At 42.6% G+C, this 27564-nt stretch overlaps 1 protein-coding gene across 13 annotated transcripts in view; it reads right to left on the bottom strand.

The window, feature by feature from the left end:
* EIF4G3 (eukaryotic translation initiation factor 4 gamma 3) overlaps positions 1-27564 on the bottom strand; it is a 906783-nt gene that overhangs the window by 565899 nt on the left and 313320 nt on the right. For all 13 annotated transcript variants that reach the window (XM_069240075.1, XM_069240074.1, XM_069240071.1 and 10 more), the window contains one exon: positions 20700-20827. In XM_069240075.1, coding sequence (XP_069096176.1) covers positions 20700-20827 — 128 coding nt within the window. The remainder of the gene's footprint in view (positions 1-20699; positions 20828-27564) is intronic.

Below are 27564 nucleotides of genomic sequence, written 5' to 3' on the forward strand. Positions count from 1 at the left end.
TCTAGTAGATTGTGCTTTTAGTCTGGTGGAGAGTGTTTTGTTACCTTTTGGGCAGCAGAATAGAATACATGAGACTATCCATGGCAAGATGGACTGCTTTAAGGTGGCTAAGCCTTTGCTTAGAGGACCATAATTTATAACTAATTGGTCCGATTTGCGAATTGTTTGTGTCTTGTCAAGACAGAACTTGAGAACTCGTTTTACATACGGGGAATGGAGTGATCTTTCCGCTGGAGTACAGAGTCTGAAAAAATGTAGGCATGCAGTTTGTTTGGTTAACGTGGAAATCCAAAACCACCTTCGGGAGGAATTTCGGGCGACTCCTCATAACTACTTTGTTGGATTGAAATACTATGTATGGTTCATTTGAACAGAGTGCCTGGATTTCACGGACTCTGCAGGCAAATGTAATGGCCACTAGGAAAGCAGTTTTCCAAGGTAAGTGTTGGAGAGGGGCCTTGTGTATGGGCTCAAATGGGTCCTGTATAAGGCATGAAAGAACTATAATTAGCTCTCTGGGAGGAGAAGGGCCCCTAATGGGAGGAAAGACTTTCTTCAAACCCTCTAAGAAATCCTTGATGAAAGGGATTCTGAAAAAAGAGGTCTGTGAATGACATTTTCTGTATGCAGTAAGAGCTACCGGGTGGACTTTTATAGAAGAGAACTGCAAGCCAGATTGTGCCAAATGGAGTAAGTACAGGCGTATTACATCTTCCTGGCAGACGGTAGGGTCTTTGTTTTTTGATGAACACCACATGCAAAACCATTTGAAGGCATATGCAGCTTGTGTGGAAGGCCAGTCTTGTGGAAGATTCAGGTGACCATATTTTACTAGCTCAGGAGCCATTAGAATGCACAATCTGATCTCTAAAATAGGTTAATAAATCCGGCCTGCACAGCAGCCTGAGATGTGGATGGATGGACCTGGGAAGGAGGTGAACCGCCATTGACGTGGCTACTCCGTAGCTACGAGTATCATCTTGGCTCTCGACTGGGATAGCTTGAGGAAGACTGATGGAATTCGGGGAATCTGAGAAAAGCGTAGAGGAATCTGCCAGACCAATTGATCCATAAGGCATTCCCCAGGGTCCCTGGTTTGAAGTACCTCGATACGAAGTTTTGACATTTGGTGTTTTCTGCAGTGGTGAACAGATTGATGGCCGGAGTTCCCTACCACTAAAAGATGTCTCGACATTGTCATTTAAGACCCACTTGTGATTTTCATGGATAAGTCTGGTGAGAGAATCAGCTTGGGTATTTTGCTCTCCTGGAAAGTGAGTCACAGTTATCGACAAGCCCCTGGCCAGGAGCCATTTCCAGATTGTCTAGGCTTCGTGAGACAAGGGCCTGGTACTCGTCCCTCCCTGTTCGTTGAGGTAGTACATGGTTGTTGCATTGTCCTCTGAACAAGCAGGGAGTTGGAGGTGAACGATGAAAAGAACACTTTCAGCACTACATGAACTGCACACAGCTCTAGGAGACTGATGTGACATGTCGACTCTCTCTGTGACCACTTGCCCTGAATTTGTAGGTGGCTCATGTGGGCTCCCCATACTAGGAGATACACCTGTGACTATTCTTTGAAGAGGAATGTCCTGATGGAATGGTGTTCCTCGCAGGATATTGGCTGGAGAGCGCCACCATTTCAATGACAGTTTTGCGTGATGGGAAAGCTGAATCCTGATGTCCCAACTGCCTGTTCGCTGGCCCCACTGGTCAAGGTATTCCTGTAATGGGCTCATGTGAAGACGGGCATTCGGTGTGAGAAATATGCAGGAGGCCATCGAGCTGAGAAGAGACAATAGTGCTCTCACTGTTGGATGAGAGGTTTTCATAAAAGCGTGAGATTTCTAAAGGATTGATAAGCATCCTTCCTCCGAAGGGGACACGCTTGCTTTGAGGGTGTTGATGAAAGCCCCCAAGTATTGTATCATTTGTACTTGGACAGAGTCTGATTTTGCATGGTTGATCTGAAGGCCCAGCCGTCGAAGGAGATCGTAAGTCTAACTGTAGTGTAATTGAGCCTTTTGAAACATGGACACCGTGATTGGCCAATCGTCTAGATATGGGTAGACAAATACTTTGCGTTTCCGGAGGTGGGCAGCAACTTCTGCCTTACATCTGGGAAAGATTCTGGGTGCTGACTTCAGGCCGAATGGAAGTACTTGATAACGATAATGGTTGTGCCCCACTAGGAACCCGAAGAACGTCCGATTCTTCCTGGTTATTAGTATATGGAAGTATGCGTCTTGAAGGTCGATGGAGCAGAGCCAATCCCCTTGATGTAATTGAGTGAAGATTTGGTGTAATGGCAGCATCCAGAATTTTTCTCGCCGAGCCACTTGTTGGCCAGTTTGAGGTCGAGAATGGGTCTGAATTTGTTCTCCTTTCTTCTTGACGAGAAAGTACCTGGAATAAATCCCAGTTCCTCGATGATGAGGGGGAATATACTCCACCTTCCGTTTCTGTAAAAGGATGTCTATCTCCGCTTGTAATTGTGGAATGCTGAAACTGGAAGGCTTCGGAGGAAGGACAGCGTGGGACTGGTGAATCTGAGGCAATATCCATTGCAAACAATATTCAGAACCCAGGTGTTTTACGTGATGTTTTGCCACTGTACTAGGTAATGACGGATGGTTTGCCCCTACCGGAGTGGTAACAGAAGAGGGGGAAAAGATATTTCAGGGTTTTAATCCTGTGGGCTGCTTGCTTCCCTGAGGAGGTTACTGGTTTGACCTTCCTCTAGCGTGTCTCCTCTCATAGGGCTGTTAGGATCGTTGGTACTGCTGGGATTGTCTACTTGACTGTTAGCAACCCTGATAACAACAAGGGGCTTGAACCCTCTGTGAAAAGAAACAGCATTCGAAAGGCCTGAACGTTTTTCTCGAGTCTTTTGGTTTCTCTAAGCCGACGGCTTTTAATGTCTCTAGCTGTGCTTTCATCCTTGCCTTTTCAGCACTCGTGTGAGAACCAAAGAGAGTAGTATCTGAAAATGGCAAATTGAGTATTGGTTGTTGAGATTCTGGTTTCAAAGAGGTGAGCCTGAACTAGGAATGTCTTCAGAGAGAGACCCCATGACAGTCTTAGTGTGCAGCCAGGAGAGAGGAGTATGCAGCAGCACTAATGATTTTGTTGAATACCATTAGGCCTTCACTGAGAATCTCATAAAAATACTCTCTTATCTCTGGGAGATAGTCAACAAGCTGCAGTAGCGATTCCCAGAGGGCTCTGTCGTATGTGCCTTAAAAAACGGTGGCACTCGCGGCCTTCATTATGGTTGCTGCAGTATTGCAGACTTTTTCGCTAAACAGAGTCCAGCTTTCGTCTCTCTTTGTCTAATGGAACTGTGGATGTCGGGGTTGTGGCATGTTGATTTCTCACGGCCACTATCCCAACAGTCTGGAGTTGGGTTCCATGCGTAGGAAGGCTGGATCCTGATCTGGAGGACAATACTTTTTTCTGGAGCCTTGATTGATAATGGGATTACGAAGAAGTCCTTTGCTGGCTTTAAGAGACCTGGAACCAAGGGTAGCAAAGGACGTGAAGCTGACCTCTGCTGCAATGTCTCGAAAATGACCGATGTTGTCAGCCACATACTAATACTGATGCACTGAGGTGGCGAATCTGTGAGAGTTCGTATAGGATAAGGTGTCCTAGGTCCTGGTGTTGTAGGAGGTGGAAGAGGAGGAAACGTAGATGGCACTAGTGAATATCTCCCCGTACTTGAGGAGGAATTATCATGAGTATCTTGAAGACAGAGAATACACATTCTATGAGAATCAGCCTTGGCCATTTTTCCTCCCACAGTCTGGGCACTTATCTAAAAGGGATGGCATTTTTTGATACTAAAAACACACAGATTTCTGTTGGAAAATGGCAGAAAAAGGTGGGGGAAGACCAAAGACATCGAGTGAAAGAGTGGTCACAAATTCAGAAGATAATTTTTCTTATTTAAAACAAAAAGAAATAATAATGCTCAATGCTCTAGTGACTTGTCAGCAGGAGCCGGAAAAAAGAAATGAAGCAACGGCCACCAGCTGTGCATGATGGGATACTGGTGGTCTCTGAGTTCCTAAAGGCACAGGTTCTTTTTTAGCCATATAATGGCAGCCTATAAGGCTACGTTGTCCTCCTTTTCCTTCATCTCTATATTGCAAAAGGGATTTGTGAGGGAGATTAATTTTGTGAACAATTTACTCTCTAATTAAAATGTGCTGACCATTTCTTTGATTTAAAATGAAGAGCTCAGCCAGCATAGCCTAGCTACATAGGGTGCATTATCTGTCCTTTTCTTAAGTGACTTTACAGGCCTTCCTGAAGAAAGGCAAAAACTTCCACTTTAGATATTTTGAAGAAGTCCTCCAGGGTCCCCACTTGTGGGCAGGACTATTCAGTCCTTATGACTATACCTGGAAATCCCCTACGGGAGAAACAAGCTTCCACGTATGCCACAGAACCCAGATGCAAACAAACCTAATGATGGTTAGAATGCAGAACAAATCCAACATTCACCTGCAGTCACAGGTTTGGGTTTAATCCATCAATTCTTTTGCTCACCATGCCACCCCTGTTTAGACTCAGCCATACGCAAATCAATCTTGACCCCAGATGCACCATACATACAATCGCGCCTCACACACACACAAAGTCAACACAAGGTTCTAGGTGTTACATGTAAGCAGAACCAGTATGCCGCACTTCTCTCCAACACAGAAAAAAAGGTCTGTTCAGGACAATGAATTCACTAAAATTGGTAAACTGCTACTGCTCCAGGACGTGGAGTAGCCATATATCAACAAAAGAGGACACGCTTGGAGCACCCCTTGACGTCACAGGATGGGTTCTGACACTTGGCATCTCAATAGAGAGGCCTAGGTCTCTGCATACAAACTAGATTAGCAAGTTAGCTGAACCAATAAAAAGTCAGAATCCCAGTTCCACAAGCAGTAAGGCCACTCAAGACAATATACACCCCTGTATACCACACAGGTGACATTACCATCTCAAAACTGGTCATGACTGCAAAGAATTAAACTAACGATCGTCCACTCAGGTGAATGCAGGTGAATGTTGGATTTGTTCTGCATTTTGACCATCATTAGGTTTGTTTGCATCTGGGTTCTGTGGCATAAGTGGTAGCTTGTTTCTCCCGTAGGGGATTTCCATGCATAGTCATAAGGACTGAATAGTCCTGCCCACAAGTGGGGACCCTGGAGGACTTCCAATCCAATGGCATCATAATTAATAGCAATAAAGTTCATCTTTTACAAGCAACAAGTTAGTTTCTCTTTATCATAAATGTTACTATACCTCAGAGACAATTTGATGCAGAAGAGTACTACAATCTTGGAAAAATTCCAAAAGAGGTCAGATTAGGACTGGGCACTAAAAGACCCACATACCAGTGTCATCTTAAGGATTTGGGAGGCCACCGGCACAAATTGTGGGAGCCACTGTTCATAAAAACTTTGAATTGTATTTTCTATTTTTACGTCTGGGCAACATTTTTGAGAATTTCATTGAACGCTTATTATGCGAAAATTGTGAAATTATGCCATCAAGCCACTTTGCTTAATAACATGCAATTTGTGGTAAAGATTTACTGCGAACACGCCTGTCACTGTAAAAAATTTACAGCCAACAAATGGGAACAACAAAACAAGCAGCTTTTATGCAATCGGATTTAGATTTTTGAACTATGTTTTTAAGAAGGAAATGCAATCTCTCATCACAAACTGACATTAGGAGACATTGCCCAGTACACTATGGTGCTAAATGACAGATTTGCATAATTACTCTTAATTTTACTGAACAGTAAATTTTGCAAGCCCCTTTGTATTCACTACATGATGCCTAACAGTACTGAATTTTATGTTAACTTTAAGTAACATGGCCACACAAAAGCAGCTGAAATAGGTTTTGCCCGGGGACCCAAAAATCCTTAATATGACACTCTTTGAAGAGAGACGCAGAGGCGTAGATAAGTAAAGAGAGGTTTAGATAAATGCAATAGGCTAAGCCAAATAGAGAGGACTTCACCTTCTCAAGGGGCCCCTTGGGAGATGGAGGCCCTAGGCTATTGCCCACTTTGCCCAAACCTTAAAATATCTCTGCCACACAGTAAAAGGATATCAAAAGTGGTGTGGACCTTTTACTTGGAAGTGGGTTATCTAGCATAGAATATTCAATAAGCAAAATTGTAACCAAACAAAAACGAAAATTAAACAAATACATGGAATTGTCACAAAATAAGGGTTTATTATTGAAGAATGGTCTATTTATTGATCAGAACAAGCGGGAATAAAATATGCAATTTCATTTAATCAATTTCTTGTGCATATTCCACAAGGAAATCGGGCTGTATATTCAGCAAAAATGCACCTAACTAATACGTTTCTGCCAGTCATTTGCCCTACCTTAGGTTTTTGCTGGTGCTTTGATGCAATTTACTAGGATGAAGAGGATCATTGTATTCTGTCAGAAGAAAAAGCATTCGCAGACCTGTTAAATCCCTCAAGTGGACTAAAAGGAGAAGCTGCAGATAAGAAGGATGGAACATGCTGGGAATTGGCAGAGCCAAATAAAATAAATACACCAACCAAACTCACTAATACACAAGTGCTTCAGAAAATATAAAAGTAATCAAATAAACCAATAGTCCACTGGGATAGGAAATTCCCTCAAGAATGTTACCCCAATTCACGTGGAAACATTACAGATTAAGAGAACTGACTACCCTAATACTAGTATCAAATTGCCTCTCTGCAGAAACTACAAATTCATCCAAGGAATTAAAAATCCAGATACGATCGTTGAAAGTCAACCCATCATGTACTACAAATTGTAAAATGCTCAACTGGTTGAATGAAGAGTCATGATATGGTAAGGGAGGGGGCTGCTAAGACTTTTTTTCAGATGTGTCTTCTTTAGTCTTATAATTCAGATTAGATGATTGGTTTGAGGCAACAGCGGGTACTTCTCTGGCTAGGTAGGTTTTCAAGAAGTCCTATTACCCCATCTCTAAGTCATGTCTTCAGGCAATTCACAGCAGGTTTTAATCTTTAAGACACACAGATGGCACCTCAGCATGACACACTGGCATCAGTTTAACTGTATAGAAGACAGAAAGGACCAAAGTTCACACTCCAAATAAAGATTTTTCAGCAAAGCTCATTTTGGGGGAAAAGGAAAGGGTGGGTGGTCAAAACCTAAGTGACTCCAGGGTTATCAGGGCATGTCTTGGTGGGTACCATACCATGAAAAACCATTTACTGAACATTTGTGTTTGTACTATGTCTTAATAGGTCACTGGTGCCAAGGGTGTTTCAAGCTTGATACTCAAGAGCTTTCATTACAAGTGCTACAGTTTATGGGACAAGTTCCTGGTGACGGAACACGCTTCACACGGATACACATTCAGACGTTAACTAGCCAGGATTCACAAAATAAAGCAGTCACATTTTTGTAATACACTATACACTCACTCCTTTAATTAAATAGGTGTATAGTGGGTTTGTATTGTTAAGCTATTTAAGCAGATTTATTCAACTTTGCCCAACATTCCAAAAAAAAAGAATGTAAAACTATTATTAAGTTACCCTTAAGTCAACTTTACAATTGGTCCACAGTCTCTACTATTCCAGCTTGCATGCTCACCTAATCCACTGCGCACACTACTCCCTAGTGAAGTAACCAAATCAATACATCTTAATACAGAGCTAGTTGTTACCAGTACTGGACATGATTATATATGTCACTACATACCCTTTCACACTGCAGGTGTGTTCTCTCCCATGGTACCCCTTTTTATATGAAGCTTACTGTGATAGAGATAGACATGAAAATGCCGGTAAGAGAAGAGACGCTACATACAAGGAGTAAGAGAGTCACTACAAACGTAAGTTTATCGCACTATTATGTCACGGGTCTCTATTATAGCCAACATGTGAATAGATTTTATCGTAAGAAGAAAAGTAAAGGGGAATAAAGGCAGCATCAAGCTGCAAAGAATTTTCTTAAGACCACCTTTCAAGTTGTGCATCGTCCCAGGAAAATGTATCAAGAAAGGAAAGCTTGAAAATGATTATGGAACGGCAAACATATATGACCAGCAAACCTCTCTGACACAAACATGAATGGATAATGTCATGAATGTCACTACTGCTCTAGTGGAATTCTGTTCAGAAAAAATCTGAAAGTACATCTGAAATCAATGATGTGCAAAACCATCTCAGCTGAGGGCTAGACTGTTGCAGAAAGCAACTGTAAATGATGTATGTATTTATTTTTATGTGTTTTGAGCATCATCTTGGCCGGGATGGAAATTGTGTATGGGTTAGTGTAATATACAAATTCATGCAAAATTAACATAAAAATAAAACATTTCAGAGAACCAAATTGTTAGAAAATCCTTTTAGTGAACAACTCAAGGGAATAGAAAATCAGTTTGCTTGTAAACAATAAGAAAAACAAGAATAGCTTACCAAATAATTTACTACATAAAAATAATCAGTATTAAAACATTTTTAAATGTGGACTTAACAGCAAATTCCTGTTAGGCAACCATTTAACTACCAAAGCGAATATAGGAGGTAAGGAGACAACTGTAGGGCAAAGCAGCTCAGTCCTAGAGTAATAGGAAAAATTAGATAAAAGCGTGGTGGCCTTACATCACGAAAATTGATGCGATCTGGGAGGGGGAGGGAGGAGGTGCGGCGTTAACATTTTAAAATGGTTAAAATGGGTCCCGCAGAGCCTCCTAAAAACAAAAAAAGACAAGCAAATGAGAGGTAGAAAGAAGGAAACCACTTTTGTGATTATCACCAGATCAGCAATTTAAATTAATAACTGAAAAGTCACTCTTTGACAGGACTTGTGAGAGAAAGGGTGGTGGCAGTAAAATGGACAAATACAGAACATGGGGTAAAAAACAGAACTAATTTTTACGATCGTTAGTCTTTTAAAAAAGCAATGGAAAAGGACATTTTGAAAAGAAACATGTTGTATGAATTGGTTCCTTCAAATTCGTGAATGATTTTATCGCGAAAATGTAAGTTAAAATGTTTAGGTGAAATGATTTGTCACATTTGTTGTATTATTTTTTTAATTTTTTATAAATCACATACAAACGTGGTTTCAGATTAATAGTGCTACAGCAACACATCAAAGAAAACAGCTTCACGTCACAAAAAAAACACAGGTGTGCAAGGCTTGTGGGCTAGACAGATTGGGATGATTTAGAAGTCACATCTCACTTGATGGTGCAATCAAGCATGAGAGGCCAGTTAGATGTGTGATGATCCTTATTAGCCATGGAAAATGGATTTTTACCAATCTACTTCTGTTGGTCGAGATAGAGAGGTCTTGCAGGCATCTAGCTGAACGTATGATTCTGCCTGGTACTTGGTAAAAGACAGGACACGGCCCACTAACCAAGTGAGAGAACTAACGATGTAAGAGACATACCTGCAGCCATACTGCAACCACTTGTGCTCTTGGTTCTGGGGCAATGAATTTCCTGGCAATCGCCGAAGACCACAGCTACCCAAAGGAGAGGCCTCGATAAGCAAAGGCTGGCGTCTCACGAACCAGGAACTTAATCAGACCGATTTTATCAAAGAGGATAACAATCTCCTGCCATCCACAGTAGGTAAACCTTGCTTAATGGAAGATGGTTGATCTCCTTGTGAAGAAGGTGCATGATGTCCAAGGATGAAACATGACAGAAGTTATTCTCTACTCTGCTGTGATCTCAACCTGCAGTCATAGTGGGCAGAAGGAGCAACATCTCAGCAAGCCCTGAGCCCATCACGTGTAACAGGTGAAGCTACAGGCATGTCATGTGCATAATGGCGTGGGAGAAACCCCTCTGCATGGCATCCAAAAATAAATATATATATGTATATACACACACATTTTTAAGGAGGCAGGGCCCTTTCCACAGAATCTTCCCCTGCAAAGGAGGCACTCTTTAGAAAGAGAAACTCTTAATGCAACAGAAATAAAGTAAATCGCCTCTTCTTGTCCTCTGAAGTTTTAGAAGTAAATGTTTTACAAATGTCAAAGCGTGAAGCCTTATGAACAAGATTAAGGTATTAAATACACTGGGAATTAGAGTCATCAGTCAAATCTTTTGCCCACAGGAGGAACAGCAGTTGAATCAATTTATTCTCCATGTCAGCCATGGTGACAATTGACTGATAGGAAAAAGGATCTCCCTGGTCCAGAAAAAAGCAATTTTTCCTAAATAAAACTCACAGTTTAGTGGAAGCTGAAGATAAGGCCTGTACTATTCCAGGGTGGACCAGAAAAATAACAACTTTGAGTTCACTTGAAGGTTAGAGCACAGCTCTGATTGGGGATTACCTCATACATGACATACAATAGAAATCGGAGTATGGCGGTATTTAGGGGAAGTAGGAGAACTGGTGCTTCCACCTTACTGCCTGACATTTGGGCTGATACAAATGAGGTTGATGTGTTACTAAATAAACAACGCTATTGAGGCCTATGACCATTGTAATACTGTTTACAGCTATTTAAATGTACCGGGCATTCCCATCCTGATGGCAGGGCATGATTCATGCAGGAGACTAAAAGAAAAATCCAGTGTTGAAGCATCTGAAAGTTGTCCAGATAGGGGTGGAGATGGAGCTGGAATTTTTGAAACACTTGGACTAAACGGCATCACTGATGTAACATAGTGAGTACGAGAAAATCTGTGGGCTTGACAGATGCGAACGTGAAAATATTCCACCCTGTAGGTCCACAGACAATTTAGGTGCTGAAAGTATTTTAGAGGCATGAGGGTGACTGGAAGGGTGCATACAAGTAGTAAATTAAGCTTTCTACTTTCCTCTGAAATAGTTTTCTTATGTTATGTAATGATATAAAGATATGCAGAGTGCACTCTCACCCGGGAGAATATCCTGGTGGTTGCAGGTGAGAGCTTAGACATACTTGGTGCCTAGTTAGAGTACTAGAAAAGCCAAGACTTCAGCATCTTATGGAATTCAAGAAGTAGGGAGGGGGCTTTTATGTGCAGTGGCTGGTGCTTCTACGCTTTAGGAGTGATGAAGGCTCAACCGCCGGATCTGGTTTTCAGTATGCATGGGATGTGTGCACGTAAAAGTCTGGATGAGCGAAGGTGCCTGGAAGCTTTGTGAAAGCAGATGCGATTGTTGAGGTATGCTGGACGAGGGTTATGTAGTGCCTTGAAAGTGTGGGTGGGGAGCCTGAATTGAGCTTGCTTATGTATGGAAGCCAGTAGAGCTCCTTCAAGTGTGGTGTAATGTGAGCGGGGCATGGGAGGTTGAGAGTGAATCTGGTCAACAAGTTATGAATGGTCTGCAATCTTATGGTAAGTTTGGTCCGGTAGAGCAGCTTGCTTGTGCCCAGGCAGTCTGTGACAGTTTTTTCGGGTGATCTGGAGCCATATGAAAATCCTTCTCAGCATTTTCAGGGTGTAGGATAGAAGCATGAGGCGGTGATGGCATTGACTTAGGCAGTCATGTTGAGTTTGCTGTTGATGATAATACGGAGGTTCTTGGCATGGGCGGTGGGGCCATCAGGTGGAGTGCTCTTCATTAAAAGTAGGATTTCGGTCATGTCATGTTCAGCTTTACACAGCTGGTTTTCATCCAATGGACTATTTCAGTAATACAGGCACTGAACGTGATCCGGGCACTGGGTATCTTGTCCATGAGGGAGAGAATGAGATGTATGTAGTCGGCGCACAAAGGACATTGATGTTGTAAGAGAAGATGATGCTGGCCAGAGGAATCATGCAGGAGTTGAAGAGGGTGGAGATCAGGGAGTATCTCTGCAGGCCGATGAGGTCACAGGCAATTGAGGTGTGCAGTGCAAGAGTGATTGACTGGGCACTTCCAGTCAGGAAGCATTAGATTTAAGTGCGTGTGTTTGGATTCCAATGTTGTGGAGGCATTGGATGAGGATGGGCTAGGGTGGGAGACTGGGTCAAATGCTGCGGAGAGGTCCAGGATGGTGAGGGCCTTGTATCTGCTCTGTCCAGAGGCATGTGCATATCATTTGTGGCAGCGATAAGGGCAGTTTCTGTGCTGTGGTTAGGTCTGAAACAAGACTAAGTGGTGTCGAGGAGTTTGTGGTATTCGGTGAGGCATATGTTGGTGATTTTCTCCAAGACCTTGGCTGGGAATTGTAGCAGAGATTGGTCTCTAATATGCAAGCGTTAAACTGTCAGCGGAGGGTTTCTTCAGCAATGGGAGGTCAAATGCATGCTCCGAATCATCTGGAAAGGCCATGGAAGAGGTGGAGTTATTAAAAATGGGTTTGAGCATGGTGCTGATAGGTCGCAGTCGACTAGAGTAGGCAAGGCAGGGGCAGAATTCTGATGGGGCTCCTGAGCAGATGGGACTTCGTGGTGGTAGCAGCAGTTTCTTCTGGGGTGACAGGGATGTGGAATTCCTATTGCCCGACGCCCGGGACATCTTGTTTGGGGTCACGGGCAACAAGTCTTTATGTTTACTTTGTCCTTGGGACAAGTAGGCCCAACCCTTTGCAGCACAAACCCTTTGGCTGCCTTTTACAGAGAGTGGAACTCTCTGCAGTTGAGGTAATGTGTTTCCAAAAGATAATGCTGTTTGAACTTGTATTTATGGTTCATTATTTGAAAGCCTTCATTATTAGGGTGAGTGCTGTAAATAAATGTTTTAAGGTCACACTTCACTTCTGACGTTGGTTCCAGTACAAAAAAAAAAAAAAATGTGTATACACAGGTTTGAAAAGTTTAGGCTATGAGGCTAAGTATAATGCTCCCAGAATGCTCTCTGATTAGATGCAAATGAAGTGTCATTTAGTAAAATGTTTTGATGCATGCTAGTATTTCCCAAAATTATTTCTAATGGAAAATCAGTGAACCATTTTCAACACGATTATGGGAAGCATGAAAATAAATAAACACTGACAAAGCCAACTGATCTGACATATTTTTATAAGTCTTTTAGTTTCATCAATGCGTGTCTTGTTTTGACATGGCTTTTGTAACACTTTATTGTTGTGGGAGCTACCAGGGCCTCAACATTGTAACAAACACTGGCAAAAAAACAAAAAAAAAACGTTTTTGAACTCCAAAAGCACACGTTGCCACCAGTGTCATAACAAAGGCCCCGCAGCCGCCCTCCAGGGGGCCCCTTCAGCACAGCACCTGCCCTGAGTGAGTCTGGAGAGGGGGCTCCTCCATGTTCTTTGCAAAGGGGCACCCTCCAGTTTCGTTACGTCACTGATTGCCACTGTAGTTCCGGACACTGAACAAAACTACTTTGTGTGCCAATATGCTCCTTGTGGAAGAGCAGAATGCGATCACTCACAGTAAAGCAAGCCGAAAGAGAGAAATAGAAGTTTAATAAAAACAAAATGTCTTTGTTAACACCAGACTTAATTAGGGACCAAGACCCACAATTAGGTAGCTTTTTGCATGTCGCAAACAGCGACTTTCGCTGTTTGCGACGTGCAAAAAGCACATTGCGATGCACAAACTCAGTTTTGCGATTCGGTAACCTGGTTACCGAATCGCAAAACGGGTTTGCAACTCGCAATTAGGAAGGGGTGTTCCCTTCCTAACTGCGACTCGCAGTGCAATGTAGGATTGTTTTGCGAACGCGGGCGCAAACCAATTACAGTTTGCACCCATTTCAAATGGGTGCTAACACTTTCGCAAAAGGGAAGGGGTCCCCAGGGGACCCCTTCCCCATTGTGAATGTCACTGTAAAAAAAAAATCTGAGATGGCAGTGGTACTGCGGACCACTGCCTGCTCTGAAAAAATGAAACGAAACGTTTCATTTTTCGTTTTTGTAATGCATCTCGTTTTCCTTTAAGGAAAACGGGCTGCATTACAAAAAAAAAAAGAAAAAAAACCTGCTTTATTGAAAAGCAGTCAGACATGGGGGTCTGCTGTCTCCAGCAGGCCACCATCCCTGTGAGGGCCGCCATTCGCAAGGGGGTCGCAAATTGTGACCCACCTCATGATTATTCATGAGGTGGGCATTTGCGAAGCCCTTGCGAATCACAGATGGTGTCAGGGACACCATCCTACGTTCGGATTTGCGACTCGCAATTTGCGGGTCGCAAATCTGAACCTACCTATATGTGGCCCCAAATTCTTAAAGAAAGTCACAAAAGTGCACCCATGGTATATGTCGTACCCCTATAAAATATTTGTGAACTGTATTTCAGCATGGGTAAATACGCATGTGTAGATTTGCTCATGTGAAAATCTATTGAGCATTTGCAAGTTCATTTTCCCTCCAGCCACTTTCTTCCCAACCCTGGAAGAAGTTCTAATTCTGCCATTGTCAGGAGTAAATGTCCAACCTTTCTTATTATGGGAAAATATTAGAGAGAAGCTGGTGAAAATCTTTAAAACATGCAGGTTAGTAGGTTTGCAGACTCAAAGGCATTCCAGCCCTGGAACTATTGCTTACTGCTTCCTCCAGCCCCAGTATGCAGATCTGCAGAAAGGTGGCTAAATAAGAAAATTGCTACAGTAGGGATTCTAACTGCAAGTATTCAAGCCCTACTGTGGTAGTAGCCCTGGCATAATCAGAGAGGCTATTATCAGAGCTCTTACATAATGAGATTGCTGCCATAATTTGGCGCCACACTACATGGCACCAAAGGGACAAGTAGATCTTTTTACAGGACAAGTAGATTTGAGAAGCAACCTGTCCCCTGGACAAGTAGATATTTTAATAAATTCCACACCCCTGGGTGATCAAAGGCCATGGGATTAGCACTGGCTCTTTCGATAAGATCGGGAGGCGTTTAGTGAGGTGTGTCAGGTTGAAGTTAATGTAAATAGCGTCTTCCCTCTTTAGGCAGAAAAAGCCACCAATACTTTAAAGTAAAGTTATTGCCGGTGGACCATAGAAAGTGGTTAATTCGGGAACCAGGACTTTTATCCATCATCAGACCACCATCATCAAGTGCTCTTTAAGGAATTTTCTTGCCGTCATGGGGCCAGAGACTACCTGGCATTACCATTGGGGAGTTGATGTTGTTTACCACGGGTGTCCCAGGGCCACAAAAATTTGCACTCCGACCTGGATAGCTAAAATACTTGTTTCCACTTGATTCTCTTCTGGTAGTGTGGGTGAGCGGCCAAGACTTCTTCCAACAGGTGTACGTGACTAGAAATAACTTAGATTACAGAACACCACAATAGATAACACTTTAATGACCTTAGTGTTTAATCAGTGTCCACTTCAGAAAAGGAACTTTAATAACAGGCATGCTAGTAGGCACACTTAAAAATATAATACATAATGATAACCAGTAGCACTGTATTCTACTTCAGTTCAACAGGGTGACCTACGGCCAACGTAATCCTCTGGAGGATAGTTCGGGTCAACTCAATAAAACATTGGAAGGACTATTTATGAGTACATGTGACAATTCACATGTTCAGTATGAATAGGAACAAAACCATAAACAAGGGTTCAGATTACTGGATAATTTAATATTTCAACCAAAGTGCTGGAATTATGGGACCAGAAACAATGTACATATCTGGTATAAATGCATAGTTTTGTTCCAGGAAATAATGAGCATTGATTGTTGTCAAATGGCTAGTTCTTTACAGATTTATTCCATGTATTATGACTTGTTTTTTATTATTATAGTAGACCAGTAATTGTTTGCAGGGACCAAAAAAGTAACTAGATCACATTTTCCCAACAAGAAGTTCGCTGAGCTACATGAAAGCTTCCTCAATCATGTCAATACTATGTAAAGCCAGATAGGCGGGAGAAAGGATGCTAACAATTGCATGCCAGATGGAATCCAACTTTAAATGGCCAGTCATAATGTCCCTTTAACAGGGAGGGATACTAAAGAGTTACTCAGAGAAAGGTTATGTGGATTTTATTTGCATATTACCTGTGCTTTATAGTCTCAGCATTCAACAGCATACTTCTTCATACAGGCATGGGCTACCTAGGGAGGTAAACACTGGCTTCTTTGGTTTTCATGTGTCTAAAATATTGGCAATCCTTAACTAAATGGCTAGCAAAGTAAAACAAAAGAAGCAACACATTGAAAACTGGAGTGAGCCATGAGGTAGGAATACGGGGGGAGGTCAGTGTGGGTGTGTGTAAGGGGGAGGTTAAAATGTGGATTGTTTTACTGTCCATTCTTTTCTCTATAACCAATTAGTGCTTAACTACTCCACCTCATACTTCTGATCAGCAACCACCATTAATGGACATACCCTACACCTCACCAGGTCCTTGGAATTCTGACCTTAGAAGACATCGTATAATTCCCAACAAAATCCAAAAAAAGGAAATGGTAATGACTCACTGACAACATGCTTTTTAGACACAGACTAAAGCACATATTTTTTCAAATCTTCCACAGTTGAACCTGCCTTCCTTATGAATAGGAAATGTACAATAATCTACTATTTGGGGGCACTGGGAAATGATCCCAATCTCAGTATGAAACCTGCAAGAGTCCAAAAACAACATCTTAGTGGCTGTAGCATCTATTCCTTTCTAAGACAAAAGGCAACCACAGCTCACCAGCTCCATCCCTTACTCTTTTGGAAAGCTTAAGTAACTTGACAAACACCAAGTTGTGAAGCCAGGTAAGAAAGAAAATTTTATTTATTTACTGTACTCCCTCCTCTCTCTATTGTTATTCACCAGGCCCTCCTTCAAAACATGTACCAACCTTTACATTTGCATCTATTGTGTTTCAGACCATAACACAAACCCTTTGCATAGGACGCTCTGAAACTAAATAGTAAGACCATCCTGTTATAATTATGATTAATGCCTTGCATCTTTGAATTTACGTACCACCTTCAACTACTGGATTTTGATCCCTGATGTCTGCAAAGGGTAGTTTCACGGACAGCTGCACTACACCTGAAATCAAGACGTGTGTTGTCACTCTGCATGCTACTTTAGAATACAAGTATCTATTACAGAGTCAGCTAAAACAACTTGGTAGTTATGGATTAGTTATTTCCCCAATATAAAAACACATTATTTTAAAATATAATAACTAGGACTGGTTGATGAAACTGAAATAAACTTTCTAAAGGTTTAACTCAAATCATCAACTATATCTTGAAGTGTTTTGTCAACATCTGTCAAGCCCAGCAAATGTTATAAAAAAGATTTCAAAAGTGAATTTCCCTGTGTTCATTCCCAGAAGAAAAGTTGTGCTGCACATACACAATACAAAAACTGATGGATGTGCACCAAATGTACAAGTGATGAAGCACCCTGGTCCGACTTGAAATCCTAACTTGGCTTTGTGAAAATTCATCCAGCGATTTAGGATTACAACTACAAACATGATATTGAAATGAGAATTTTTGTCAATCAAAAAAATTAATGAACGGAAAAACTGACAAGTGGCAAGACGATAGAGCGTTATTCAGAGTAGGCACTTTTTGTGGTTTATTAGTCTGGTTTATTAGTCTGAAATATATTGTGTTACAAAAAGGCATTGGGCAGGATTCAACAGAGTTGTATATGTGTATGTACACTTTGATCATAAACTTGAAAATTACTATCAGTTCGAAGGGCGAAAGATCTGAAAAAGAAAGAAATTGGATTCCACAAGATTCTTTTTCCAAGTTGGCCACTGAGGGATCAATGGTTTCTGCCCAGAACAGAAAGGACGGATAAGCTGAATGTGAGTCTTTTCTTTGCAGCCACCACTGCATGATGTGAGAGAAACATAAATGGTAGTGGATTACTTGTTGCGAAAATGTATGGGTGGGATATGAGAGTCTTAGGGCCATATGTACGAACACATTTTCCCATAGACACAGAATGGGTAAAACCCTTTGCTACATCTGGCCCTTAGTGTGCATCACTTGACCCCCACAGAGGATATGGGGTATGTTGGGAAAGAAAAAGCCTTCATAAAGGCAAAAAAGTGCTTTTATTGCAGTATCCAAGGTTGCACTTAAAGGATTCAGGGGTACACTGGCTTAAATTTTCTTGCTTGCCTAATTGAGAGTCTGCTGTGTATCTAAACTCAGAACAAAATAATGTGCAAAGAAATAAGTGGTTTGGGGAACATCGTTGGACCCCCAAAGAAGATACATGGGGGATTGGGGGAGTTGGAGATTATGAAAATTAAAAGCTACCATTTTGAAAAAAGAAAAAATTGACAAAACGATCTTTACTTTCTAACATGTAACCACAAATCCCAAAAAGTCATGAGACACCATAGAAATGCAGGGGCACTTTAGATCCGCAGATCCAATATAAGAATTCTGGATTTACAAAGGAAAAATACACTGCCACATTGTACAGCTGGTTTTGTGGATACAGGGGGTATCTTAGCTCTGCACAAAGAGCATGCACATGTGGTCAAAGGCTGTACATTGCTACTTGCTAAGATATGGGGGATGGGTACGGAATGATATGAAGGCCCACAACTTAAGTTGTAATCCGTTGGGTACTGAATACACTGCTAAAAAAAAACATTAACAGTGGGACGAGGGTATGAGTGCAGATAAGACAACCAAAAGACAGCTCTGAGCCTAAAGTACGCTACCTAAGCGACCTCAGTAGCAGTGTTTTGTTTGAAATGGGCTAACATCCCAAACTATAAACAATTAAATGAAAAATAAAAATATAAAATTTATTATGGATAGATACACAGGAGACAAAGTACATTTATTTAAAAAGAAAAAAACACAAAGAGCGACCCAAAAACTGTCAAAATGGCTTTATAGTTATGACTCAAATCCTATAAATGACTAAAATTTTCTAGCTATAAAAAACAATGTAACTATTACTCTACTTTCTCTCCCACAATACACGGACAAGTGGTTTGCTTAAGTCACCACAAACCAGACATGGCTTTATTGGACCACAAAGGATCCTATTTTTTGCAGCACTTGTATGTGTTGATGCAGTTTGCATGAAAAATATGGGTTTGCTTCAAGCAGGTTTTTTTTTTAATTAATCATACGAGTACTGAAACAGATTCTGTAACATACTGCATTGATACACACTGCAAAGTACTTTTTTTGTTTGTTGGTTATTTTTTTAAAACTAAAAAAAAAACAGTATTTAAAAAAAATATATATATGAGTACCGGAGGACACAGTGTTTCTATATGTAGTAAAGAGTAAATATAATGCTTAATTATGCTGTTCAGAAAGGGTTTTTTTAGGATGGACTCGTTTTGCTGTGCTACAAAATGCATGTTTCTCGCTAGACATGAGGCTTTTTTCTGCTGCTGTGTGTAAGGTACTACGAACAATAATCCCTCTTTCCAGTTAGAACATTAAGGTTTTTTTAAACTTCATGAGGAGCAAACAGATCTTTTTTTTTATTCAAACAGGTCATGCATTACAATTAAGAGTCACAAAGATATGTACATTTTCTGCTTAAGATGAACCCGTGCAATAAACACAAAAATAGGTTTGACTACAAGGTCCATTCGAAACTCAGTCTATAATTTTATTGAGTCAGCTATCAGGTGTATGGCAGTGACATATTTACCATAACATACCCTCAGAAAGAAAGCATAAAGGGACACTCATGCCAGAGTTTGACAAAGGATCATGATTCAAAGACACAGTGAGTAAATGAGTTGGATGAAGGGGGAAGGAACACCCAATGGATTTCCTTGTGGATACCTTGTCCCCAAAAAGGGCGCATAGTATTCTAGCCAAGCCATCAGAAGGGCAGCTTAAAGGTTCACCGATGGATACAAGAGCATGTCAAGGGTCTCCCAGTCATTCGCTGATACTGCCTCAATTTTCTAAACCTCACAATTTCCCGCAATAAATCGAGCTAGTGAAGGCAATTTCTCAAGTCCAAAACCCCACATGATTTTGAAGGGCCCGCAAAACTCAGATACAGCACTGGTTCACTCTTTAGTTTCACCTCAGCTCGAGGAAGGCGAGTAGGCATATCCTACCACTGCCAGCAACCAGCACGTCCATAGTCCACAGGTGTCTATTTCGAACGTAACACCACCCTTCACCCGGTTCAGATAGTCTAGCCGTTTGAGGGCACAATCGTCAATTATGGCATGACTGCTGCTGCCAACTTTGCTCCAGGCATATGGGTAAATTATATAGCAAAATATATCACTGGCAGGACATCCTCCCTGTGAAATATGAGTTCTCAAACCACTATTTTTTGTGCCACAAAATCAGATGACCGCAATACATAAACATACAAATGCTATTTAAAATTATTCATCCTTTTAAAGGCTTCGAATTTTTTTTTTTTAGAAATATCTAAATTCCCAACTTCACATCTCTAGGAGAAACTTTGCGACCTTTGGGTCTCAGACTACAAGGCAAAAACGAACTGCTTAAAACATGCCAAAGGTGTTCTTGGACCACTTAATCCCTGCTCTTGATAGAAGCAGCAAGTGGGTTCAATTATGTCTGCTTATAAAGTAAAATTGATCTTTTATAGTTAGTCCTATCAGATCCATAATTCGTGTTCACTGCTACATGTTTTAATGCCTTTTTATGTAGACAGCACGTTACCAGTTAACTCACTTGTGCTGCTTTCGTCCTCCTTATACAAGCAGTTTTCCCCAAAGACAACCAAAATAAAAAAATATCCAACTTCACAAAGCCTAACAGGATTAAACAATTAATAGATGTAATAAGGTCTCCCCACTGTAGTAGCCAATTGGTCCAAATGTACAAGGAAAGCAGCTTTCTTACTGTTTTCTTCTCTCTCTTGGTTGGTGGAAGAGGCTGTGGTGGTGGCTGAGGCTGCTGCTGCTGCTGCTGTGCAGGCACAATGATTGGTGCAGATTGATACACTGGCTGATTGGGGTAGAAAGGTGACCCTATAAAGACAAGAGAACTAATCAAAAAGCCATTCAGTTCCCACAAGATGTCAAGGTTTTCAGCACTAATACTGTTATTACTGAAAGGTGGAGGAGTGGGCTGTATGTACCATTGCTCGGACAGAGACATCCAGATATTCTTCAATACCAAAAGAACTGTTGGTTGGCTGATCCCTTACTATTAGGCTACTTTCATTGCCTTTGGCCACAATGCCAAGTTAATCACTGCTGCTAATGAAAATGTCACTTACCCAGTGTACATCTGTTCGTGGCATTAGTCGCTGCAGATTCACATGTTGTGCATAGCCCGCCATCTGGTGTTGGGTCGGAGTGTTACAAGTTGTTTTTCTTCGAAGAAGTCTTTCGAGTCACGAGACCGAGGGACTCCTCCTCTTTTGCTTCCATTGCGCATGGGCGTCGACTCCATCTTCGATTGTTTTCCCCGCAGAGGGTGAGGTAGGAGTTGTGTGCGTTAGTAATAGTGCCCATGCAATGGAGTGAATAAGTATGTACCAATTAAGGTTTAAGTAATATATTTACAAATGTACAAAGTTGAAGATAACTTCCAAACGGCTACAGGCTCCCAGGGAGGCGGGTGGGCACATGTGAATCTGCAGCGACTAATGCCACGAACAGATGTACACTGGGTAAGTGACATTTTCAGTTCGATGGCATGTGTAGCTGCAGATACACATGTTGTGCATAGACTAGTAAGCAGTTATCTCCCCAAAAGCGGTGGCTCAGCCTGTAGGAGTGGAAGTAGTCTGAAATAGAGTTCTTAGCACGGCTTGACCTACTGTGGCTTGTTGTGCGGATAGCACGTCTACACAGTAGTGCTTAGTAAATGTGTGAGGCGTAGACCATGTGGCTGCCTTACATATCTCGTGCATTGGAATATTCCCTAGGAAGGCCATGCTAGCGCCTTTCTTTCGGGTTGAGTGTGCCCTTGGTGTAATGGGCAGCTCCCTTTTTGCTTTAAGGTAGCAGATCTGGATGCATTTAACCATCCATCTGGCTATACCCTGTTTTGATATTGGGTTTCCTGTATGAGGTTTTTGGAATGCAATAAACAGTTGTTTTGTTTTTCTGATTTCTTTTGTTCTGTCAATGTAGTACATTAGTGCTCTTCTGATGTCTAATGTATGTAGTGCCCTTTCAGCTACCGAGTCTGGCTGTGGGAAGAACACTGGTAGTTCTACCGTTTGATTTAAGTGGAACGGTGAAATAACCTTTGGTAGAAATTTAGGATTGGTTCTTAGGACTACCTTATTTTTGTGTATTTGGATATAAGGTTCTTGTATTGTAAACGCCTGAATTTCACTTACTCTTCTTAGAGATGTGATGGCGATGAGAAATGCAACTTTCCAGGTTAGGAATTGTATTTCGCAAGAATGCATGGGTTCAAAAGGTGGACCCATGAGTCTTGTTAAGACGATGTTGAGGTTCCATGAAGGAACGGGTGGTGTCCTTGGTGGTATAATTCTTTTGAGGCCTTCCATAAACGCTTTAATGACAGGTATCCTAAATAGTGAAGTTGAATGGGTAATCTGCAGGTATGCAGATATTGCTGCGAGGTGTATTTTAATGGAAGAGAAGGCCAGGTTCGATTTTTTTAAGTGTAGTAAGTAACCCACTACATCCTTTGGAGATGCGTGTAATGGTTGAATTTGATTATTATGGCAGTAGCAAACAAACCTTTTCCATTTGCTTGCATAGCAGTGTCTAGTGGATGGTCTTCTAGCTTGCTTTATGACTTCCATACATTCTTGGGTGAGGTTTAAGTGTCTGAATTCTAGGATTTCAGGAGCCAGATTGCTAGATTCAGCGATGCTGGGTTTGGATGCCTGATCTGTTGTTTGTGTTGTGTTAACAGATCTGGCCTGTTGGGTAACTTGACATGGGGTACTACTGATAGGTCTAGCAGTGTCGTGTACCAAGGTTGCCTTGCCCATGTTGGTGCTATCAGTATGAGTTTGAGTTTGTTTTGACTCAATTTGTTTACTAGATATGGAAGGAGAGGGAGAGGGGGAAAAGCGTACGCAAATATCCCTGACCAGTTCATCCATAGGGCATTGCCTTGGGACTGCCTGTGTGGGTATCTGGATGCGAAGTTTTGGCATTTTGCGTTCTCCTTTGTTGCAAATAAGTCTATTTGAGGTGTTCCCCAAATTTTGAAGTAAGTGTTTAGAATTTGGGGGTGAATTTCCCATTCGTGGACCTGTTGGTGATCTCGAGAGAGATTGTCTGCAAGTTGATTCTGGATCCCTGGAATAAACTGTGCTATTAGGCGAATGTGGTTGTGAATTGCCCATTGCCATATTTTTTGTGCCAGGAGGCACAGCTGTGTCGAGTGTGTCCCCCCCGTTTGTTTAGATAATACATTGTTGTCATGTTGTCTGTTTTGACAAGAATGTACTTGTGGGTTATGATGGGTTGGAATGCTTTTAACGCTAGGAAAACTGCTAGCAGTTCGAGGTGATTTATATGCAGCTTTGTTTGATGTACGTCCCATTGTCCTTGGATGCTGTGTTGATTGAGGTGTGCTCCCCACCCTGTCATGGAAGCATCTGTTGTTATCACGTATTGTGGCACTGGGGTCTTGGAAAGGCCGCCCTTTGTTTAAATTTATACTGTTCCACCATAGAAGCGAGATGTATGTTTGGCGGTCTATCAACACCAGATCTAGAAGGTGACCCTGTGCTTGTGACCATTGTGATGCTAGGCACTGTTGTAAGGGCCTCATGTGCAGTCTTGCGTTCGGGACAATGGCTATGCATGAGGACATGCCTAGGAGTTGTAATACCATCTTTGCCTGTATTTTGTGTGTTGGATACATGGTTTGTATAACTTTTTGGAAATTTTGAACCCTTTGTGGACTTGGAGTGGCTATTCCCCTTGTTGTGTCTATTGTTGCTCCTAGGTATTGCTGTACTTTGCACGGCAGAATGTGTGATTTTGCATAGTTGACGGAGAAACCGAGTTTGTAGAGGGTTTGTATGACCTGATCTGTGTGGTTTGAACACTGTCAGTGAGTTGGTCTTGATTAGCCAATCGTCTAGATACGGGAATACGTGTATTTGCTGCCTTCTGATGTGTGCAGCTACTACTGCTAGGCATTTTGTAAAGACTCTTGGTGCGGTTGTTATACCGAACGGCAATACTTTGAATTGGTAATGTATTCCTTTGAATACGAACCTTAGGTATTTCCTGTGCGAGGGATGTACTGGTATGAGGAAATATGCGTCTTTGAGATCTAAGGTTGTCATGTAGTCTTGTTGCTTCAGCAATGGTAACACTTCTTGTAGCGTGACCATGTGAAAGTGTTCTGATTTGATGTAGGTGTTTAGTGTTCTGAGATCTAGGATTGGTCTCAGTGTTTTGTCCTTTTTTGGTATTAGAAAGTACAGTGAGTAAACTCCTGTGTTTATTTGTGTACCTGGTACCAGTTCTATTGCGTTCTTTTGCAGTAATGCTTGAACTTCTATCTCCAGAAGGTCTGAATGCTGTTTTGATATATTCTGTGTTTTTGGTGGTATATTTGGAGGGATTTGGAGAAATTCTATGCAATAACCATGTTGGATAATTGCTAAGACCCAAGTGTCTGTTGTTATTTCCTCCCAAGATTGGTAATACTGACTTATTCTTCCCCCCACTGGTGTTGTGTGGAGGGGATGAGTGACCTGTTAGTCACTGTTTGGTTGCAGGTGTTTTTGGGCTTTGAAATTTTCCCCTGTTTCTAGGGAATTGTCCTCCTCTGTACTGGCCCCGAAAGCCTCCCCTTTGGTACTGTCCCTTGTAGGTAGACGGTGTTGAATGTGAGGTACTGGCTTGTGTGGCATGACCCCGAAACCCCCCTCTGAAGGTTGTTTTGCGGAAGGTGCCGAAAGTGCCTCTGCCCTGCGGGGAATAGAGTGCGCCCATGGCCTTGGCAGTGTTAGTGTCCTTTTTTAGCTTCTCAATTGCCGTGTCCACTTCAGGTCCGAACAATTGTTGCTCATTGAATGGCAGATTGAGCACCGCTTGCTGTATCTCCGGTTTAAAGCCAGATGTTCGTAACCACGCGTGCCTTCTTATGGTTACTGCTGTGTTAATTGTTCTTGCAGCTGTGTCAGCTGCATCCATAGAGGAGCGTATTTGGTTATTGGAGATGTTTTGTCCCTCCTCAACCACCTGTTTCGCCCTTTTTTGTAAATCCTTGGGTAGATGCTCGATGAGGTGCTGCATCTCGTCCCAATGGGCTCTATCATATCGCGCTAGGAGCGCTTGAGAGTTAGCGATGCGCCACTGGTTTGCAGCTTGTACTGCGACCCTTTTTCCGGCTGCGTCGAACTTGCGGCCTTCTTTATCCGGAGGTGGTGCATCGCCTGATGTGTGAGAGTTGGCTCTCTTGCGAGCTGCCCCTACTACAATCGAATCTGGTGGCAGTTGTGAGGTGATGAAAGCAGGGTCTGTGGGCGGTGCTTTATATTTCTTTTCCACCCTTGTTGTTATTGATCTACTCTTGACAGGCTCTTTGAAGATTTGCTTTGCGTGCCTTAGCATTCCTGGGAGCATAGGCAGGCTCTGGTAGGTGCTATGGGTGGAGGAGAGGGTGTTGAAAAGGAAGTCATCCTCGACAGGTTCAGAGTGTAGCGACACGTTATGGAACTCTGCTGCCCTAGCTACCACCTGTGAATACGCAGTGCTGTCCTCTGGTGGTGAGGGCTTGGTAGGGTACGCCTCCGGACTGTTGTCTGACACTGGGGCGTCGTATAGGTCCCAAGCGTCCTGGTCATCTTGGCTCATGGTGGTGTGAGCCGGTGAGTGTGACGGAGTCTGTGCCGGTGATATGTAAGTAACAGGTGGAAGAGAGGGTGGCGGAGTTACCTTCTTCACCACTTTTGTTTGTGGTGCTTGTTCCTGTATTTGGAACTCAAGTCTCCTTTTTCTCCTAATAGGGGGAAGGGTGCTGATCTTCCCTGTTCCACTCTGTATGAAGATCCGCTTTTGAGTGTGGTCTACTTCAGTGGACTGTAACTCTTCCTCGAATCTATGTTTGCGCAATTGAGAGGACAGTGATTGCTCCTCTGAATATGAGCTGGTAGTTGGCTCGGTTGCCGGTCGTTTCGGCACCGAAACTATGTCCTTACTCGTTTTCGGCTCCGAGGGGACTTTTCTCTTTTTTGGAGTCGAAACTTCTCGGCGTCGATCCTCCTCGGTGCCGCTGTCTCTACGTCGAGCAGCTTCGGCTCCGATGTCTCGGCGTCGAACTTTGTCGGCAGCACTTTCTCGGTCCCGAGATTGCTGCGTGCCTGTGTCTCGACCCGAGTCGGACGATCTCGGCACTAGTTCGGCCTTTTTCGGTGCCGATGGGCGGTCACCGACTTTATGGGTTGAGCCATGGCCTGTTGGCAGTGGCGTCCCCTGGGCCTTGTCTGTTTTCTTGTGTGCTGGCTTCGACGTCTTACTCACTGTTTCGTGGACGTCGAATTCCTCCGAGTCCGATTCATGGATAGAGAAGGCTTCCTCTTCTTCTCCTTGTTCCTCGAACTCTCGGTGTCCTGTTGGCGTGGACACCATCTGTAATCTTCTGGCTCGCCGGTCACGGAGCGTTTTTCGGGATCGAAACGCACGACAGGCCTCACAAGTTTCTTCCTTGTGCTCGGGCGACAGGCACAGGTTACAGACCAAATGTTGGTCTGTATATGGGTATTTGTTGTGGCATTTAGGGCAGAATCGGAACGGGGTCCGTTCCATCAGCCTCGATGTTACACGCGGTCGGGCCGACCAGGCCCCGACGGGGGATCGAAATTACCCCGAAGGGCTACCGGAGCTCTTCACGATTCGATGTCGACTCTATCTAACCCGATCCCGAACGCAACAATACCGACGTAATTTTCCGAATTTCTAACTATCTTTCCGTTCCGAAACCGGACCGAAAAGGAACACGTCCGAACCCGATGGCAGAAAGAAAACAATCGAAGATGGAGTCGACGCCCATGCGCAATGGAAGCAAAAGAGGAGGAGTCCCTCGGTCTCGTGACTCGAAAGACTTCTTCGAAGAAAAACAACTTGTAACACTCCGACCCAACACCAGATGGCGGGCTATGCACAACATGTGTATCTGCAGCTACACATGCCATCGAACTCACTGTTTTTGCAATATACCCAGAAAACAGTTCCCTGAAAACTATGAACAAGGCCACGTAGGATTTCAGATTTAAGCACATTACTTTTCTGTACTGAGTTCTTTGTAATGTAAAAGCAAGGGAAATCACAAAACAGGATATTTTTACTGCTTAAAGGGAAGTAAAAGTAAGAATTATAAAATTCAGCTGAATCATCCCAAATGCTACAAGATTGCTAAATGAAGTCCCAATAGCCCCTGTGCTCCCAATTAAAATACTGTTGTGCTCTCTACTTTAAAGATATGGCGTGAAGCGGCAGCACTGCAGTTTCACAACTGTAATGTTGAATAATTCATAACAAACTCAGTTTCTCTAGCCATTTTCTAAGAGTGTACGATGGCAATGTTTTCACAGGAAGATGGTCACTACTATAAAGTAGCATTTGAAGATGTAAAACATTTCACAGCAGATGGACACTGTGGAAGGCTGGTTGTTGAGGGGTGGGAGGGTGGGGGGAGGCTGCACTGCATCTCTAGTCAGCAAAGGACCTGAGTGCTTCCTGACATTAAACGCACAAGCCATTTGAAAGCTGTGAAGAGTTTTTTTCTTTTCTAAAAGTGTGCAGTGTCC

This window comes from Pleurodeles waltl, chromosome 6 (assembly GCF_031143425.1).
Source record: "Pleurodeles waltl isolate 20211129_DDA chromosome 6, aPleWal1.hap1.20221129, whole genome shotgun sequence".
NCBI lineage: Eukaryota > Metazoa > Chordata > Amphibia > Caudata > Salamandridae > Pleurodeles > Pleurodeles waltl.